We start from the raw sequence: 19,356 nt of genomic DNA, 5'->3' as shown, positions 1-19,356 counted from the left end.
TAATGCTCTGGGTGTTTAATGCTCTTGGTGATTAATACCCTTGGTGTTTAATACTCAGGGTGCTTAATGATCTGGGTGTTTAATACTCTGGTTGTTTAATACTCTGGGTGTTTAATGCTCCGGGTGTTTACTACTCTGGTGTTTAATACACTTGGTGTTTAATACTCTGGGAGTTTAATGCTCTTGGTGTTTAACACTCTGGGTGTTTAGTACTCTTGGTGTTTAATACTCTTGGTGTTTAATAATCCGGGAGTTTAATACTCCTGGAGTTTAATACTCTTGGTGTTTAATACTCCAGGAGTTTAATACTCTGGGTGTTTAATACTCCGGGAGTTTAATGCTCTTGGTGTTTAATACTCCGCGAGTTTAATGCTCTTGGTGTTTAATACTCTGGAAGTTTAATACTCTTGGTTTTTAATACTCCGGGAGTTTAATACTCTTGGTGTTTATACTCCGGGAGTTTAATACTCTTGGTGTTTAATACTCTGGGAGTTTAATACTCTTGGTGTTTAATACTCTGGGAGTTTAATACTCCGGGAGTTTAATACTCTTGGTGTTTAATACTCCGGGAGTTTAATGCTTTTGGTGTTTAATACTCCGGGAGTTTAATACTCTTGGTGTTTAATACTCCTGGTGATTAATGCTCCGGGTGTTTAATACTCCGGGTGTTTAATGCTCTTGGTGTTTAATACTCCGGGAGTTCAATACTCTTGGTGTTTAATACTCCGGGAGTTTAATACTCTTGGTGTTTAATACTCTTGGTGTTTATTACTCCGGGTGTTTAATACTCCTGGTGTTTAATACTCCGGGAGTTCAATACTCTTGGTGTTTAATACTCCGGGAGTTTAATGCTCTGCCCGCTCAGTGCCATGCTGTGCCGGCTGGGGGCGCTGCCCCTTGTCGTCCCTCGGAGCCCCTGAACCGGACCGGGAGCCGCGGCCGCTGCCTGGCGCCGCCCCGCCTCAGTGTCAGTGTGACCCGGAGCCGCCTGCCAGCTCGCGGTGAGTACCCAGCGCCGAGGCCTCGGGGGCCGGGCCGGGCCTCGCCTCGCCTCCTCCCCTTATTCTGCCAAAGCCGCGTCCGCAATCGGACCGTGAGAGACGGCAGCCCCGAGGCCCCGCGAGCGGAGGGAAGCCTCGGTCTCTGGTACCAGCTGTGCCCGGGGCTGCGAGCACTGTGTGTGGGGCAGAGGGTCAGGGAGAAGAAAAGGGACAATGTTACCAAACGCCGAGCCGCCGATTGACGGCCACCGGCCCGCACCCGGGGCTCAGCTGCTCACTGAACCCCTTTATTGACTCCTTTTCACTGCACTAATATTTGCACAAGTACCCGTCCTGGTTAATATATATATATATATACATGGACACATCTGTGTACATGTGTGTGTGTATATAAAACTCTACATATAAATGTATGTAACTGTCTGTGTGTACATATAACTATATAACAGTATATATCTCCATGTGTGTGAATACATATCTGTGTGAATACATATCTGTGTGTATATATCTCTGTGTACATATCTCCGTGTGTACATAGCTCCATGTGTGTGTGTATATCTCCGTGTGTGTGTATATCTCCGTGTGTGTCTATAACTGTGTGTGAGTGTGTATATAACACTGTGAACGTGTGTATATATAACTGCTAGCTATAACTACGCGTGTGTCTATATATAACTGCGTGTGTGTATGCCTGTATATCTGTGTATTTCTGTGTGAAAGCATCTGTACGTATATCCATGAGTCTCTGTGTGTGTATGTATAAAACTGTCTATGTTCGTATATTTAACTGTGTATGTTAATGTGTATATATAACTGTATATCTGTGTATGTACACCTGTATATCTGTATGTATGCCTATATATCTGTATGTGGAAACAACAGTGTGTATATATACAGACATATGTATGTGTATATACATATATATATATATATATATATATGTATGTGTATATCTATATATAACGGTATATCTGAGTGTGTGAAAATGTGTGTGTATATCTGCATGTGTGCATATATCCATGTGTGTGTTGGTGTGTCTATAAGTGTGTGTATATATGTCTATATATATATATACGTCTGTGTATACATATATACGTCTGTGTATACACATACATGTGTCTGTTTATACATACACATGTAATTGCATATATTTGTGTATGTGTGCATATATATATATGTGCAATTGTGTATTTAAATGTCTGTGTGTGCATGTATATATGCATCATGTATATGTGTGTATGTGTATATGTGTGTATGTGTATATGTGTGTATGTGTATATGTGTGCATGTATGTGTGCATGTATGTGTATATATGAATATGTGCGTGTATGCATGTATATGTATGTGTATATATGTATATGTGTACGTGTATGTACATTGTACACATGTATGTATGCATGTGTGTACAAGTGTATGTGTGTGCATGTGTGTACAAGTGTATGTGTGTACAAGTGTATGTGTGCACGTACGTGCTTGTACATGCATGTACACATATATCTGTGTGTACACGTTTATATCTGTGTATATGTATGTATATATATGTGTGTATGTATAGATTTGTATATGTTTGTGTATGTGTATATATGGATGTGTATACGTATGTATATATTTGTGTATACATAGAAACGTGTATGTATGTGCATGTGTATAATGTATATACATGTGCAAGTATAAATGCATGTGTGCTCGTGTATACAAGTGTGCTTGTACATGTGTGTGTACATATATAGGTGTGTCTTTATAGGTATATATATGTAAATATGCATATATGTATGTGTGTATATGTATATACGGTTATGTACATGTGCATATGTATGGATATAAGTGCACACATGCATATGTATGTGTGTATATATGTATAGGTACATGGGTGTATATGCATCGATACACACATTTGTCTATGTATATGTACATATACGTATGTATATGTTTGTAAATGTATATATGTACATGTGTGCGTATGTATTTGTGTATACATAAAAATGTATAGGCGTGAGCATGTATACATGTGCGCGTTTATACGTGTGTATGTGTGCGCGTTTGTATATGTGTGTGCGTGTATACATTTGTATACACATGTATATAAGTGCATGTATATGTGTACATATGCATACATATATGGGTGTGTATATATAGGTATATATGCATATATAGGTGTATGTATGTAAATATGCATGTGTATGTATATGTGTATATATATGTTTATCTACATGTGTGTGCACATGTATGGATATAAGTGTGCACATATATGGATACATATGTGTATGTATATATGTATGGATATGTATTTGTGTACATATGCATGGATATACACATTTTTGTCTGTGTATATGTATGTGCGCACGTTTATATGTATGCATGTGTATCTATCTGTATATATGTATTTATGTATATGTTTGTAAATGTATATGTGCATATATGTATGTATATATGTGTATGCATATATGTATGTATATATGTGTATGCATATATGTATGTATATATGTGTATGCATATATGTATGTATATATGTGTATGCGCGTGTATGCGTATACTCGTGTGTGCGCGTGTATGCGTATACGCGTGTATGCGTTTACACGTGTGTATGCGTGTGTATGCGTTTACACGTGTGTATGTGTGTACACGTGTGTGTTCGCGTGTCTTTGTACACGTGCGCGTGCGTGTCTTCGTACACGTGCGCGCATGCGTGTCTTCGTACACGTGCGCGCATGCGTGTCTTCGTACACGTGCGCGCATGCGTGTCTTCGTACACGTGCGCGCATGCGTGCCTTTGTACACGTGCGCGCATGCGTGCCTTCGTACACGTGCGCGCATGCGTGTCTTTGTACACGTGCGCGCATGCTTGTGTGTACACACCTACGCATACGCGTGTCTCTAAACACGTGTGGTGGTATATGTGTATGCATATATGTATGTATATATGTGTATGCATATATGTATGTACATATGTGTATGCATATATGTATGTACAAATGTGTATGCATATATGTATGTACAAATGTGTATGCATATATGTATGTACAAATGTGTATGCATATATGTATGTACATATGAGTACGCATATATGTATGTACATATGTGTACGCATATATGTATGTACATATGTGTACGCATATATGTATGTACATATGTGTACGCATATATGTATGTACATATGTGTACGTATATATGTATGTACATATGTGTACGTGCATATGTATATGTGCGTATATGTATGTGTATGTCGATATGTGCATATATATGTAGATATGTGTATCTGTATATACATGTGTATGTTCATGCATTTATATTTGTGTATGTATATATGCGTGTATGTACGCATATGTGTGTCTGCATATATGTATGTATAGATGGGGATATATGATTGTGTGTATATACACATGTGTACGTATATATGCTTGTGTATATGTATGTATATAGCTATATGTATGCAGATTATGCATGTGTATAGATACATGTAAGTGCATGTGTGTATATTTGTATAAGTATGTGTATGCGTGTCTGGATACGAGTGTGCATGCATGTCTGTGTACGCGTGTGTATGTGTGTCTGTGTATACGCGTGTGTATGCGTGTCTGTGTATACGCGGGCGTACGCGTGTCTGTGTGTACGCGTGCGTACGCGTGTCTGTGTAAGCGTGCGTACGCGTGTGTGTACGCGTGCGTACGTGTGTCTGTGTGTACGCGTGCGTACGTGTGTCTGTGTGTACGCGTGCGTACGTGTGTCTGTGTAAGCGTGCGTACGCGTGTGTGTACGTGTGCGTACGTGTGTCTGTGTGTACGCGTGCGTACGTGTGTCTGTGTGTACGCGTGCGTACGTGTGTCTGTGTGTACGCGTGCGTACGCGTGTCTGTGTAAGCGTGCGTACGCGTGTGTGTACGCGTGCGTACGTGTGTCTGTGTACGCGTGCGTACGCGTGTCTGTGTGTTCGCGTGCGTACGCGTGCCTGTGCGTACGCGTGCCTGTGTACGCGTGCGTGCGCGTGTCTGTGTGTACGCGTGCGTGCGCGTGTCTGTGTGTACGCGTGCGTACGTGTGTCTGTACGCGTGTGTACGCGTGTCTGTGTGTACGCGTGTCTGTGTGTACGCATGTCTGTGTGTACGCGTGCGTACGCGTGTCTGTGTACGTGTGCGTGCGTGCGCGTGTATGCACGTTTGTATGCCTGTGTATGTGTATACACGTGTGTATGTGTATACGCGTGTGTATGCGTGTATGTGTATACGCGTGTGTATGCGTGTGTATACGCATGTGTATGCGTGTATACGCGTGTGTATGCGTGTGTATACGCGTGTATGCGTGTATACGCGCGTGTATGCGTGTATACGCGCGTGTATGCGTGTATACGCGTGTGTGTATGCGTGTGTGTATACACGTGTGTGTATGCGTGTGTATGTGTGTGTATGCGCGTGTGTATGCGTGTGTGTGTGTGTATGCGTGTGTATACGCGTGTATGCGTATACGCGTGTATGTATACACGTGTGTGTACGCGTGTATGTATACACGTGTGTGTACGCGTGTATGTGTACACGTGTGTGTACGCGTGTATGTGTACACGTGTGTGTACGCGTGTATGTGTATACGTGTGTATGCGTGTATGTGTATACGTGTGTGTACGCGTGTATGTGTATACACGTGTGTGCGCGTGTATGGGTATACACGTGTGCGCGTGTATGGGTATACACGTGTGCGCGCGTGTATGGGTATACACGTGTGTGCGCGTGTATGCGTATACTCGTGTGTGCGCGTGTATGCGTATACGCGTGTATGCGTTTACACGTGTGTATGCGTGTGTATGCGTTTACACGTGTGTATGTGTGTACACGTGTGTGTTCGCGTGTCTTTGTACACGTGCGCGTGCGTGTCTTCGTACACGTGCGCGCATGCGTGTCTTCGTACACGTGCGCGCATGCATGTCTTCGTACACGTGCGCGCATGCGTGTCTTCGTACACGTGCGCGCATGCGTGCCTTTGTACACGTGCGCGCATGCGTGCCTTCGTACACGTGCGCGCATGCGTGTCTTTGTACACGTGCGCGCATGCTTGTGTGTACACACCTACGCATACGCGTGTCTCTAAACACGTGTGGTGGTATATGCGTATGCATATGAGTAGGTATATATGTTTGCCTGTATGTGTACATATATGTGTATGTGTATATATATGTGTATGTGTGTATTTATGTCTTATGTATGTAAATATACATCTTATGTATTTATATATGTGTATGTATATATGGGTGTGTATATATGCACGTTTATATGTATGTATGTGTGCGTGTGTATGTACATGCATATGTGTGCATATATATGCATATATGCATGTGTATATGTATTAACGTGTGCGAATATATATGTATATATGTGTGAATATATATGTATGTATGTGCGTGTATATGTCTGTATGCATATATATGTGTGTATATGTGTATATATGTATGTATGTGCATGCGGATATATATATATATATATATCTGTCTCCGTACCTAATGACATCACAGCCCTGCTGCCTCCAAGTAGCCGGGTTTCCAGGACATCAAGTACCGTGGCAAAAAACAGATTAAAATGCGATTGAATTAATTTACTAACAGATACCCTGGGAGTGAGTCACAGACTGGAATCTAATCGAGGGGTTCAGATGGTTTATATATAGAATAATGGATACCTGGGAGTGAGTCACAGGCTGGAATCTAATCGAGGGGTTCAGATGGTTTATATATAGAATAATGGATACCTGGGAGTGAGTTACAGGCTGGAATCTAATCGAGGGGTTCAGATGGTTTATATATAGAATAATGGATACCCGGGAGTGAGTTACAGACTGGAATCTAATCGAGGGGTTCAGATGGTTTATATATAGAATAATGGATACCTGGGAGTGAGTCACAGACTGGAATCTAATCGAGGGGTTCAGATGGGTCATATGTAAAGTAATTGCGTTCAGATATCATTAGTTGTAAGACAAGCTCAATCCAATACCTGAGGAGACGGCCGCCTTGAACTCACCTTCTTCCCTGCTGTCTTCTAGCTGGATGCGTGTTCCCACTAATGATGATTCCTACTGTAAACAGGGTGGACTAATTCAGTTTGAGGTCTGGGTCTTTGTGCTGAAGGTGACTTGGTGCAGACCCAGTCTAACAGGTTAAGCAGCTCTCCCCTTTCTTTTCCAACCCGATGACGACTTGCACTGTGTGAAAAGCTGCCCAGCCCCGGTTGGGTAGTGATGGGCACAGCTTATCGCACATCATTTGCAGAACTGAGTGGCTTGCTGGGCAACATAGGGGCTTTAAGAGTCAACCGCAAGGCGTGGACTAGAATCACGTGTTAACATGGCGCGTAGACAGGCCCGGGCAAGGGTGGCAGATGTCCTTCCCCAAAGGGCAGTTGTGCTTCTGCTATAGTGGGATTGGAACTCGTGACCTCTGGGTTGCTAGTGCAGCATTTTAACCACTACATTACGGTACTCTGGGCCCAGTCCCTAGGTTTTCACAAGGTGAGGTTCTGGTAACGGTCCTAGACATGTGAACTTGTCTCTCTAATATCCATTGCTCCATCTACAGGCCATTCCAAGCCCTCAGTTAGATGCGGCCTCCTGGTCAATCCCAGTTCTCTGCTGCCCTTGTGTCCTGCCGTCGACACAAAGCACAGCACGCCCATCATCGACATTGGGTTCCAAGCAATGTCAGCGTCAAAATTCCCGTCCTGGCCTTGAAATCTCGGCCCGTCTCATCTAGGTGATCTCCTCCAGCCCTCCATCCCTCCACGCGTACTCTGCTCCTCTAACACCAGGCACCTCCTTGTCCCCTGCTCCACCGTAGGTTTCCATTCATTCATCCACTACATTCCTTGCCCTCTGGAATTCCCTGCCTTCAGAAACCATCCCAAATCCCTTCTCTTTTACCCCGCCGTTGATATCTCCCATCCTAACCCCTCTCGAGTTTCCCCTTCTTCCTCCTGCTCGGAAGCCACTGTTCTGTTTTCCTTCCGAATGGAAAGCACTTTGAGGCAGCCTTGTGCGTTCCAGGAGCACTATAGAAATGCAGGTCGTTGCCGATGCTGAGTCGAGCTGTTTTATTGTCTTGAGAACACGGCAGGGGTATCAGCCGTGGCTCAGCGGGCAGCACTCTCGCCTCTGAGTCAGAAAGTCATGGGTTCAAGTCCCACTCCGGAGACTTGAGCACTAAATCCAGGCTGACACTCCCAGTGCCAGCACTGAGGGAGTGCTGCACTGGCAGAGGCGCCGTCTTTCGGATGAGACATTAAACCGAGGCCCCGTCTGCCCTCTCAGATGGGCGTAAAAGACCCCTCAGCACTATCTTGAAGAAGAGCAGGGGCGTTCTCCCCGCTGTCCTGGCCCATATTTATCCCTCGACCAACAACACTAAAAAACAAATTATCTGGTCATTATCATGTTGCTGTTTGTGGGATCTTGCTGTGCGCAAAATTGGCTGCCACGTTTCCTACATTACAACAGTGACTACACTTCAAAAATACTTCATTGGCTGTAAAGCGCTTTGGGATGTCCTGAGGTCACGAAAGGCGCTATATAAATGCAAGTTCTTTTATTTTTTGTCATAACAAGATGAAGCCTTAGGCCCAAATTTAAACATTCGGTACGATATTATCCTTTCGGATTTTGAGACTAGCCAAGGACAAAAGGCAGAAAATCTACTCTTTCCATGCTGGTTGAAAAAAGTCTCACGTTTTGGGACCGTCTCAACCCAGTTCCTAAGAAAACAACAGTCAAGAACTGAACTGAAATATTCTTGAGCGGAAATTACAGTCTCAATATATAATATCATTTTTTTGGGTGGCCCAGTGACTTAACCACTGACGCTACTGTACCCTGAAACTTGGCTTGTATTCCCTTGAGTACAGAAGATTGAGGGCTGATCTAAAGGAAGTGTTTAAAAACGATTAAAGGATTTGATAGGGTAGATAGAGAGAAATTATTTCCTCTGGGGCGGAGTCCAGAACAACCTTAAAATGAGAGCTAGGCCATTTAGGGGTGATGTCAGGAAGCACTTCTTCACACAAAGGGTTGTGGAAATCTGGACTCTTTTTTCCCCCCCCCGGCCCCCCAAAAGAGCTGTGGATGCTGGGGGGGTCAGATGAAGTTGTCAAGACTGAGTTCGATCGATTTTTTTTTTGTTAAGTCAGGGTATCAAGGGATATGGAGTAAAGGCGGGTAAATGGAGTCGAGGTGCAGATCAGCCGTGATCCAGTTGAATGGCGGAACAGGCTCGAGGGGCTGAATGGCCTCCTCCTGCTCCTGCGCAGGGCAATTTTAACCTGACCCCCGACCGTCGGGAAACTGAGAAGTCAGTGGAGAGTAATATCGGGCAGGGGGTGTGAAACCACGTTCCACCCGAACCTGTGGGGGTTTCCCTCCCGGCCACTTAGGGTAAAATTGCCCCTCCCATATGTTCTGATACCTTTTACCATCTTTCTGTCCTGTACTCTTCCCCCTCCACCACCCCCCCGCCTCCCTCCCCTTTGCCATCCAGGAGTGAAGACGCCATGGAACCAGGGAGCAACATGCTGTACGTGGACTTCCCTAACTTCAGCAGCAGCCTTCTGGAGAACCTCAACCAGCAACGCCTGGAGGGCAAGTTCTGTGACATCTCCATCCACGTCCAGGGCAAGGTGTTCAAGGCCCACCGGGCCGTGCTGGCGGCCTCCTCGCCCTACTTCCACGACCAGGTCCTCTTCCGCAACGCCAGCCGCCTGGTCCTGCCCGGCGTGATGGACTCCAGGGCCTTCGAGGGGATCCTGGCCTCCTGCTACGCCGGGAGGCTGGCCGTCCAGCCGGCGGAGATCGTCAGCTACCTGACGGTGGGCAGCTTCCTCCAGATGTGGCACGTGGTGGACAAGTGCACGGAGCTGCTGCGGGAGAGCCAGCCCGTGGCCGGCCAGCGCTCCAGCCGCACCACCGAGAACCAGTCGCCCAGCAGCAGCAACTACTTCAGCCCCCGGGAGGCGGGGGAGGCCGAGCCGGCGGAGACGGCCCACAGGGCGGAGGGCGAGGCGGCCAAGTCGGAGGGCAACCACCGCCACCAGGAGGAGGAGGAGGAGGAGGAGGATCCCGACGCTGCCTTCCAGGGGAGCCGGCCAGCGGACAAGGAACTGGAGCACAAGGTCACGAGCAACGTGCCCGCCGACGGGGGGGAGCTGGCGGACGGGAGCGGTGACGGCGACGGCGACGGCCTCCTCCTCCCGGACAGCCTGTACCGACGGCCGGCCTACATGCAGCCCAGCATCGTGCCGCACAAACGCTGGGTCTACGTCAAGAAGGAGAAGCCGGAGCAAGACCTGGTGCTGACCTGCGAGGAGGACGAGCACCACTTTGTCAAGACCCCCGGCGCCCGTCCCACAGTGGGGGGGACGGGGGGTCCTCTGCTGCCGGCGACCGCGGCGGAGCAGACGCTCAACATCACCGACGTGTGCACCCTGGCCGGCCCGGAGCTGCCGGGCCCCGAGGACCAAGGCTTCGACGAGCAGATCGACTACTGCGGCTCCTCCGAGGACTTTGCCTACGAGCCCGCGGACCAGAGCCCCCGCGACTACTGCCACGGCACGCTGGCGCCGGGGGGCCCGCTCCCCGGCTACCGGCCCCAGGCCGACGCCCGCCACGGGGCGGTGCAGGCTACCTCGGGCCCCGGCGGCAAGATGTTCGCCTGCCACTGCGGCAAGACCTTCACCCACAAGAGCCAGCGGGACCGGCATATCAACATGCACCTCAACCTGCGGCCGTTTGGCTGCACCATCTGCAACAAGAAGTTCAAGATGAAACACCACCTGGTGGAGCACATGAAGATCCACACGGGCCTGAAACCCTTCGAGTGCCACGTCTGCGGCAAGAAGTTCATGTGGCGCGACAGCTTCCTGCGGCACAAGGCCGCCTGCGAAAAACTGCAGCGGGCGACTGCCGGCAATCCCGGCCTCAACTGAAAGGCCGCCTGGTGGGGGGATGGGGATTTGGTTTTGTGGGGGGGGGGAGGGCCGTTAACTGTTGTTTGTTTTTCTTTTCCTTTCATCTCTTGTTTTTCTGTCTAAGGGTGGTACTGTACATTCCTGTAGAAGCTAACCTCATGTGTGTGTCTGTCCGCGTGCGTGCGTGCGTCCGTGTCGAGAGAGGAAGAGAGCCGAGATTGGCGAGCCAGACAGGCGGGTCGGTTATCCGTAACGAGTCAACCGATACCAGCACCGATCGCCGGGCAAGGCTTTCCGATCAGGGAGAGCTTCTGAGAACGGCCAGCCCTCCCCACCTGTCTGTCGGCTCCCCTTTAACTGCTGCCCTTTCACTTTTGAAGAGGCACCATTTGCCTGCTAATTTGGGGGCCATTTGCCCTTTTTTTTTTGACCAGGCCCCTGTAAATCTTCACCATCGCAGCCCGTGACAATTTTAAGTGCCCCTAGTGAGTTTTCTTTTGCATTCAGAGTGAGGGGTTGCCATGTCTGGAGAACAGAAGACTTTGCTTTTCGTTTTTCTATTAGCCCTCTTTTAGCACCAAATACTCCCAGGGGTCAGCTACGGCAGTTAGATGCAGCGTACAGCTACACTGCCCCCCCCCCCCCCACCCTGTCCCGTCCCGCTGCCCCCGCCCCACCACCCCAGCTTGCACCACTGCGACACTTTTCCATTGTACTCTCAGTGACACCTCTCAGTGAGGGAGCCCCAGGGGACCAGCTTCCTGCTATGGGCCCAACGACGTAGGGGGGTTTGAAAAGTACTGAGCAGGGGGGGTGGTTACCCAAGGCTCAGTGTAGGAACCCCCCCCTACTGTTTCTAATGCCTTGGAATCCGAAATTGATTGCAAATTGGCCATGTTTCAGGAGGTGCTGAAGCGGGGGAATGGTCAGGTCTGCAAAAATAAAAAAGCAGCCAGACCAACCTGAAAATGGCAGATTTGGTTCAATATGGATAAGTGGGCTGGCACACTGGAAAATAAGTCGGACGCCCGTGAATTGTGTCGAAATAGTTACGAGCGAAGTTGCGAGCGACCGAGAATAGTGGTTATAAGTAGAACGCCGATTTGTATCGACACACCGGTCGAGTGTTAAGTCGGAGACGGTCTGGTTGAAACTGCGTTGTGCTCTGGTCAGATCCGAGCTCGAGGACCGCGTTGAGTTTTTGGTCACAAGACCTGACCAAAGTACCGAAACCTTGCAGGCGGTGCTGGGAAGAGGGTCAGCTCGTGTCAGAGGTCAAGGGTTACGAGGAAAGGCAGGAGAAACTCGGAATCTTAAAGCTTCTGAGAAGTCAACTGAAGGAGGGGATCTTAAGAGATACCCAAGTGGTAAGCATGTGGATGGGTAAATCAAGGACAGTGCTTCAAGTCGCCCCCTCCAGCCACCTAGGCCCTAAATTTCTGGAATTGCTTCCCTAAATCTCTCCGCCTCTCCACTCTCCTTTAAGACGCCCCTTAAAACTCTTTGACCAAGCTAATATCTCCTTATGTGGCTCGGTGCCAAATTTTGTCTGATTTACGCTCCTGTGAGGCGCCTTAGGATGTTTTGCTACGTTCAAGGCGCTATATAAATGCAAGTTGTTGTTGTAACCATTGGACGACGGGACACAGGTTCAAACAAGTTCGGGGGGGGGGGGGTGGGGGCGTAGCCAAATTTGAGGAGCCATCTTTGGAAGTTCTTTGTCACACAAAACGATCGACATTTGGAATTGTCTTCTGGGTAAAATAGTAGAAGCAAAAAAAAAAATCCTTGAGGTCAACTGAGAGATAGATGCTAAGATGATGTTACCATGAGGAGGAACTGTGTAGGCTTGTCTGGATGGATAAGGTGAGAGGGGCCAAATAGCCTTCCTGATCTCTCTCTCTGTCTCTCTCTCTTTCTCTCTGTCTCTGGAGAAAGCTCAGACTCATTTCACCAGGACCCTTCCGGGCAGCAGGCAGACAAGGTGACATGTTCAGGGAGGGGGACGTTTTCGGAGGTTGTGCAACCAGCAAGGGAATCTCGGCGGCCAACTGCGCGCACCGGGAAATGGCGGCCAGCGCACCAGCGATCTCCCCAACGTGCGAGAATCCCGGCCAGTCGGGCAATCTCCCTTTAATCGACCCTTTAATGCCCGGCTCAGCAAAAGGACTAACTCCAGTATCAAAGTGTGAAACACAGTAAGGATTTACTGCAGATTTTCCTACAAATCTCTACCCGTGCGATTATCGTCCTGGTTGACCAGCCATACGGACCACGGAGGTCCTCAGCCTGACCTCCAGCCGTAGCTGGGCTAGGAAGGAGAGGAAGGAATTCGGACAGAATTCCCACTCTGTCGAGAGACTGCGGCTGAAAGGTGCGTGTGTGTCCCCCCCCCTGGTGAGGACAGAATTGGACTTGGGGGTGGGGGTGAGGGGCCTCCCCGGTTAAACATTCAGCCGGCGCTCGCTGTTCGGGGTCACGGGGTCAGAGAGCAGCCACTCGGCTGAAGTACCAGAGGGCGACTTGTCACCGGCGAAAACCACACACCGGCTCCAGACGCCAGCCTTCGGATCTCCCGGGTCCCACCCTGGTCGGAGATCGGCAGAGCCCCCCCCCGGAGAAACGGCCATTTAACCCATTTCCCTGAGGGACCCGCCAAAGTTGCAGCGGGACAAAGGCCAAGGAAGTTACAACGGTTTCGGGAGGGGGGTTAACGGGAAATAAATTTTAGCGGGGAACACAATCGGTCTGCTGAGGTACTAGAGAGAGACGTTTGAGGGACATGGGAGACGGAGGGGGACACAATAAATCGGTTGATGGAACTAGATACAAGAGAGAAGTTTGCGGGACGGGTGAGACGAGGGAACACAATAAGTTGATGAGGTACAAGAGAGAGAGGTTTGCGGGACATGGGAGACGGAGGGGACACAATAGGCTGATGAGGTAACTAGATACAAGAGAGAGAGCGTTGCAGGACATGGGGGAGACGGTGCTCCATCAGAACGGGATTGTTTGGGCCTCTTGGTCTTTTCTTCCTAAAAATTCAGCTATCTCCTAAAACAAATATTAGCAGGCGCTATTATATTCACAGAGGGCAGGTTAATGTCTGACCCCTGTGTCTCACCCTCCCCTCCCCCCCGCCATACCCGACCCCAGCCACCATCAATAGCCAGAAGGCTGCTCCCACTACACCTCGGAGACAACCCAGTAGATGTCACAAAATGGACACTGAGCTTTGCAAAAAAAAAAATTCATTCCCGTGCACTCCCCGTCACCGACACCGTCCGCGCTATCACCGTCAGCCGCCTATATCGGGCAAATGGCGCCAACCATTTACCGTCACCGTAGGCTTCAATTAAACCGTATTAAGCGCGTCGGTATTTCGTGGCCGTTCAGTCCTCACCGATTTAACAGCTCCGCTGATTTCGGCCTGAAGTCGGGTCTTTGAGCAGCATCAGTCAGCTGCTCGCACCGTAAAACAATTACGGGAGGCAGTCTCGGAAGGTGGAGACTTTGGGCAGCTTCATCCAGACCGTTTTACCGCCCACAGTGGGCAAATCGCGTTGGCACCAGCGTGCCCACCGTGTGCGGGGGAGGGGGGGGGACTGTACTGCCTCGAATAGTGAGAGCGTTCACCATCTGGTTCAGGTGCCGGTTTAAAAAGCTTTTTTTCTGCAAACTCGGAATTTCTCACAAGGATTCAACAACTCGCGCGGCCTCAAAAGACGGATTCTGTTGCTGTGAGCAGCAAGGCTCCACCCCTCACCTTGGAATGCAGCGTGGGGTGGGTGCATTTAATAATCTACGTGCCTAGTCCGCCACAACAGTTCCCGCCGCCGCGGAGTCCAGAACTGCTTTAATACTTGCACCTCAACAACTTGCATTTATATAGCGCCTTTAACGTAGTAAAACGTCCCAAGGCGTCTCACAGGAGCGATTATCAAACAAAAATTTGACACCGAGCCACATAAGGAGGCATTAGGACAGGTGACCGAAAGCTTGGCCAAAGAGGTACGTTTTTAAAGGAGGAGGTTTAGGGAGGGAATTCCAGAGCTTAGGGCCTAGGCGGCTGAAGACACGGCCGCCAATGGTGGGGCGATGGAAATCGGGGATGCGCAAGAGGCCCGAATGGGAGGAGCGCAGAGATCTCGGAGGGTTGTTGTAGGGGCCGGAGGAGGTCACGGAGATAGGGAGGGGAACGAGGCCATGGAGAGATTTTGAAAACAAGGATGAGAACTTTTAAAATGGGGGGGGTCTGCGCTGGCAGGGAGGAGCTCGGTTCAGGTTTGCGGACTATCTTTTCATTCAGGAGAGCTGTACTGGGGTTGCAGCTCTGCTGTGTGGTCACATTGTGAAGAAAGGAATCGCCACTGCTTTACTGCGTCGCCTCACGTACACTGTCAAGCTATCCCTGATTGTCCAAATCCATCACTCCTCATCCCAGAAAATCCAGAGCAGCAGAAGGCCATTCTGCCCTTCAACCATGCTGTATCCACAGCCCATGTGCAGCTGTTACATCACGGACTTCACCATTGATCCCCTACTTTAGGGAAGTCCTGGGGCTGGGGTTGGGGGGAGATGGAGCAATGTTGTTAAGTGTTTCTACAACCCTCAGTCCCCCTTCTGAACGGCTTTCCATCTCCTTTTTAAATCGTCAATTGATCCCAAATCAAGTCCTTTCTCCTGGATTTTGTTCCATATGTCAAGTGTCCTGGGGGAGCAGGGGGAAAGGTTCTCTAATGTCTCACCTTGCCCTGGGATTATGAATATTGTACCTGTGTCCTCCAGTCTATGCTCATAGTCCAAGGTAAGTAGCTTTTTTTTCCTTTCCCCCTCCATTATTTTGAAGACCTGTATCAGGGCTACGGGGAAAGAACAAGGGGCAGTGGGACTAATTGGATAGCTCTTTCGAAGAGCTGGCTCAGGCAGGATGGGCCGAATAGCCTCCTCCTGCGCTGTTTAATTCTATGGGGGTAATCTTAACCTAACTCGGCTGGGCGGGAATCCCATGGGATCGGGTGGAACGCCCGAAATTACTCTCCGCTGACTGCAGTGGGGCGTAAAAGCGGGACGGGATGTGAAATCAGAGTTGCCCAACTGATCCCATCAGTTTCCCAATGGGCGGGTTAGGTTAAAATGCCCCCTACCTCTCCCATCGGCCTTCCTTTCTACGACGAAACTAAGTTCAGTCCGGTGACTCCCTCCCAGCCCCCAGATCACTCGTCTCTGGACCCCCTGTCTAATGTCTCTGTGGTGGTACATGGTTTTACTGTGGTAGAAATAATAATTCATTTAGAAAAATGGTGCTTTTATATTTACATTGTAAACATACCATAGTGTAATATGCTATAACTTTATATGGTGCAGGTTAGATAACCAGGGCCAGTATCAAGTGCTTCCTACACCAGTGTTGCCCACCTTGCTTTTTTTGATTTGAGGGGTGGTAATCCCAAAGTCTTGCCCCAAGGGCCGCTTTTGAGAAGGCTGCATGCGGAGTGGTGGGACAAGACTGTCTACATCCATGATTCCCGCCCTTGCCCTAACAATGGAAAGAGCAGGGGGTGAGTGGGACTAATTGGACAGTTTCAAAAGAGCCGGCACAGGCACGATGGGCCGACCGGCCTCCTTCTGCGCTGTGTGATGCTACGAACGAGCATCCTGATTTCAATTGTGCCTCAGTGGCCTGTTGCAGGCCAGGCGCGTCCCCATACAAGGTGTGTGGGGCGGGCGGGGGGTTGGAATAAAGCGATCAGACCAATGGCTCTGTCTCAATGGGGGCCCCCAGGGCAAGCTGTCGATGACCCTGCTAGTTTTCCCTTCGCCCCCATCTTGCTGGAGAGGGAGCATCCCCCGCTGGGATCTCAGACCAACGGAGACCCACGGGGAGCAGCAAATCGGCCCCGGTGGGAGGGGAGGGGAGGGGGGGGCAAATGGCCCCTCCCCCACTCTGCGCCATATTGCTCGACACCCAAGACTTTTGCGTCTTCCTCCCCCCCCCCCCCCCACTTTTGCTGTCCGAGTGGTTTTCTGTCGAGTTGTGTGTGGTGCAGTTAATCTCGCGGCAAATAAGAGCCGCTAACGAGCGCAGGTCATTTGCTCTCGGTAGGGTTTGCCGATTCGTTGTTTTTATTTTGCCAGAACGATGTACAAACCCACAGGCTTGCCGATTGCAAATCCACAGTGAAGGAATGTAAAATTATAAATGGAGCCTGTTAAGAAATTCAGTCTCTCTATCCGAGAAGTTACTATTTTCTGGGGGTAGCACTCTCAGAAGGTCGTGGGTTCAAGTCCCCAACCCCAAGAGACTTGAGCCCAAAATCCAGGCTGACGCCCCCAGTGCTGTACCGAGGGAGCGCTGCACTGTCGGAGGTGTCGTCTTTCGGCTGAGACATTAAACCGAGGCCCCGTCTGCCCCTCTCAGGCGGATCGTAAAAGATCCCACGGCCGCTATTTCGATGAAGAGCAGGGGGAGTTCTCCCCGGTTTCCTGGCCAATGTTTATCCCTCAACCAGCATCACTAAAAAACAGATGATCTGGTCATTATCACATTGCTGTTTGTGGGATCTTGCTGTGCGCAAATTGGCTGCCGCGTTTCCTACATTACAACAATGACCACTTCAAAAGTACTTAATTGGCTGTAAAGCGCTTTGGGACGTCCTGAGGTTGTGAAAGGTGCTACATAAATGCAAATCTTTTTTATTTCCCCAAGTTGATTTGAATGTCAAGCACAAGGGAACCTTCATTACTTGCACTCCTATTATCCGATTTTCCTGCCCAATTTTCCTTATGCATCATTGTCCAGCCTACCAAACCCCAATCTCCCTCTGATTCACATAAATCAACTTCACAGCTCCCCCCACCCCTCAAAAAAAAAAGCTTATGGGGCTGTTCCTGAACCTGGGAATATTGGCTCACCCGGATGCAGTGAATACAGGGAATTTGGGGGTCGAGGTTCGAGGAGCTCGTCTATTTAATGGATAGAAAATCATGTAGGCTACTTGTAAGTGTGCACTCCTCCCCTCCCCCCACTCCCAATTTTCCTGTGTTTACTGTGCCCAATAGTCCCAAAAAAAAAAATCTACTCCTAAATTCCAATTTTTATTCCTGTGCCCAGGTCATTGCTGGCAGATCAAAATGTGGGATGTTTCGATTAGCTGCCAGTTTCCATTATCCAGCAGGGGGAGTCCTGTACAAGGGAAGGACTTGTGTAGCATTTGTACAGCTGTGTTTACATAGCGTTACATGGAATGTTCAGTGCAGAAACAGGTCATTCAGCCAAACAGGTCTGTGCCGGTGTTTATGCTCCACACGAGCCTCCTCCCTCCCCTCTTCATCTCACCCTATCAGCGTGACCTTCTATTCCTTTCTCCCTCTTATACTTATCCAGCGTTCCCTTAAATGCATCTATGCTATTCGCCTCATTGTGGTAGCAAATTCCACATTCTCACCACTCTCTGGGTAAAGAAGTTTCTCCTGAATTCCCTATTGGATTTATTAGAGACTATCTTGTGTTTATGGCCCCTAGTTTGGGATTCCCCCCACGGGAAACATCTTCCCTACGTCCACCCTGTCGAACCTCTTTCATAGTTTTAAAGACCTCTATCAGGTCACCTCTCAGTCTTCTTGTTTCTGGAGAAAAGAGCCCCAGCCTGTTCAGTCTTTCCTGGCAGTTCTAAACTCTGGTATCGTCCTTGTGATGCCTTGCTTAGGATGCAAATTGACTGAGCTTCCTGCCACTGTTCAGCAAATCCTGCTGGAAAAATGGACATTTACCGACGCCGGCTGAGACCAGGAGCAGCCTGTCGCGTTGGGGTCGCAGATGACAAAATGACCCCCGGAGTGAGGCAGTAAAGGTCAGGCAGCTCCTCTGGAGCTGGACCCCGGCATGAGTTCAGTGCCATCAGGAGAGGGAGGGGAGAGTTTCTCTCTTCAACCAGCAACCCCCCCCAACACAGTGTCCAGGACTTGAACCCAAAATTTACACTGCCAGAGATACCGTCCCATGAATGAGATTTTAAAACCGAGGCCTCTATTTGCCTGTTCCAGTCGTCTCCGCATGCATGTCCAAAGGCACGTGAGGTAAGCCGTTTCTTCCACTGCTTTACCTCCAGCGGATTGTGCTCTGGGTTGCGTTCGTAATGAAGACCTTCCTCATATCATGAGCCACACTCACTACGCCTTACCAGGAGAACCAGCTAGCTGTGATGGAGGAGGGTCACCACTCCACTCCCATCGGACGCGAGTATCCCGCTGGAAGTCGCTGGATATCAGGGGCCGAGGCTCTGATATCTCCAGCTCGACGATGTGTGTTTGGGGGGAGGGTTACACTCCACTCCCATCAGATGCTAGTATCCCCTTTTTTTTTTTTAAGTTGGGCGCCAATAACCTTTATGGTCCGCCCGCTGTTATGGAGGCCCTGAAAATTCC

General features: G+C 49.2%; 1 protein-coding gene across 1 annotated transcript; it reads left to right on the top strand.

Moving 5' to 3' along the window:
• The first annotated feature begins 920 nt into the window (after positions 1–920).
• LOC137304929 (zinc finger and BTB domain-containing protein 22-like) lies at positions 921–10,955 on the top strand. The gene is made up of 2 exons (XM_067973714.1): positions 921–1,001; positions 9,504–10,955. Exon 2 carries the CDS (start codon positions 9,517–9,519, stop codon positions 10,945–10,947), a length of 1,431 nt encoding a protein of 476 aa, XP_067829815.1. The 5' UTR covers positions 921–1,001; positions 9,504–9,516; the 3' UTR covers positions 10,948–10,955.
• Positions 10,956–19,356: the final 8,401 nt, after the last annotated feature.

The sequence above is a fragment of the Heptranchias perlo genome, chromosome 39 (assembly GCF_035084215.1).
Source record: "Heptranchias perlo isolate sHepPer1 chromosome 39, sHepPer1.hap1, whole genome shotgun sequence".
Lineage (NCBI taxonomy): Eukaryota > Metazoa > Chordata > Chondrichthyes > Hexanchiformes > Hexanchidae > Heptranchias > Heptranchias perlo.
This window is presented reverse-complemented; position numbering and strand designations above follow the sequence as displayed.

Excerpts from the sequence above, each read along its gene's own strand:
- LOC137304929 (XM_067973714.1), top strand. The coding sequence starts at position 9,517 with ATGGAACCAGGGAGCAACATGCTGTACGTGGACTTCCCTAACTTCAGC.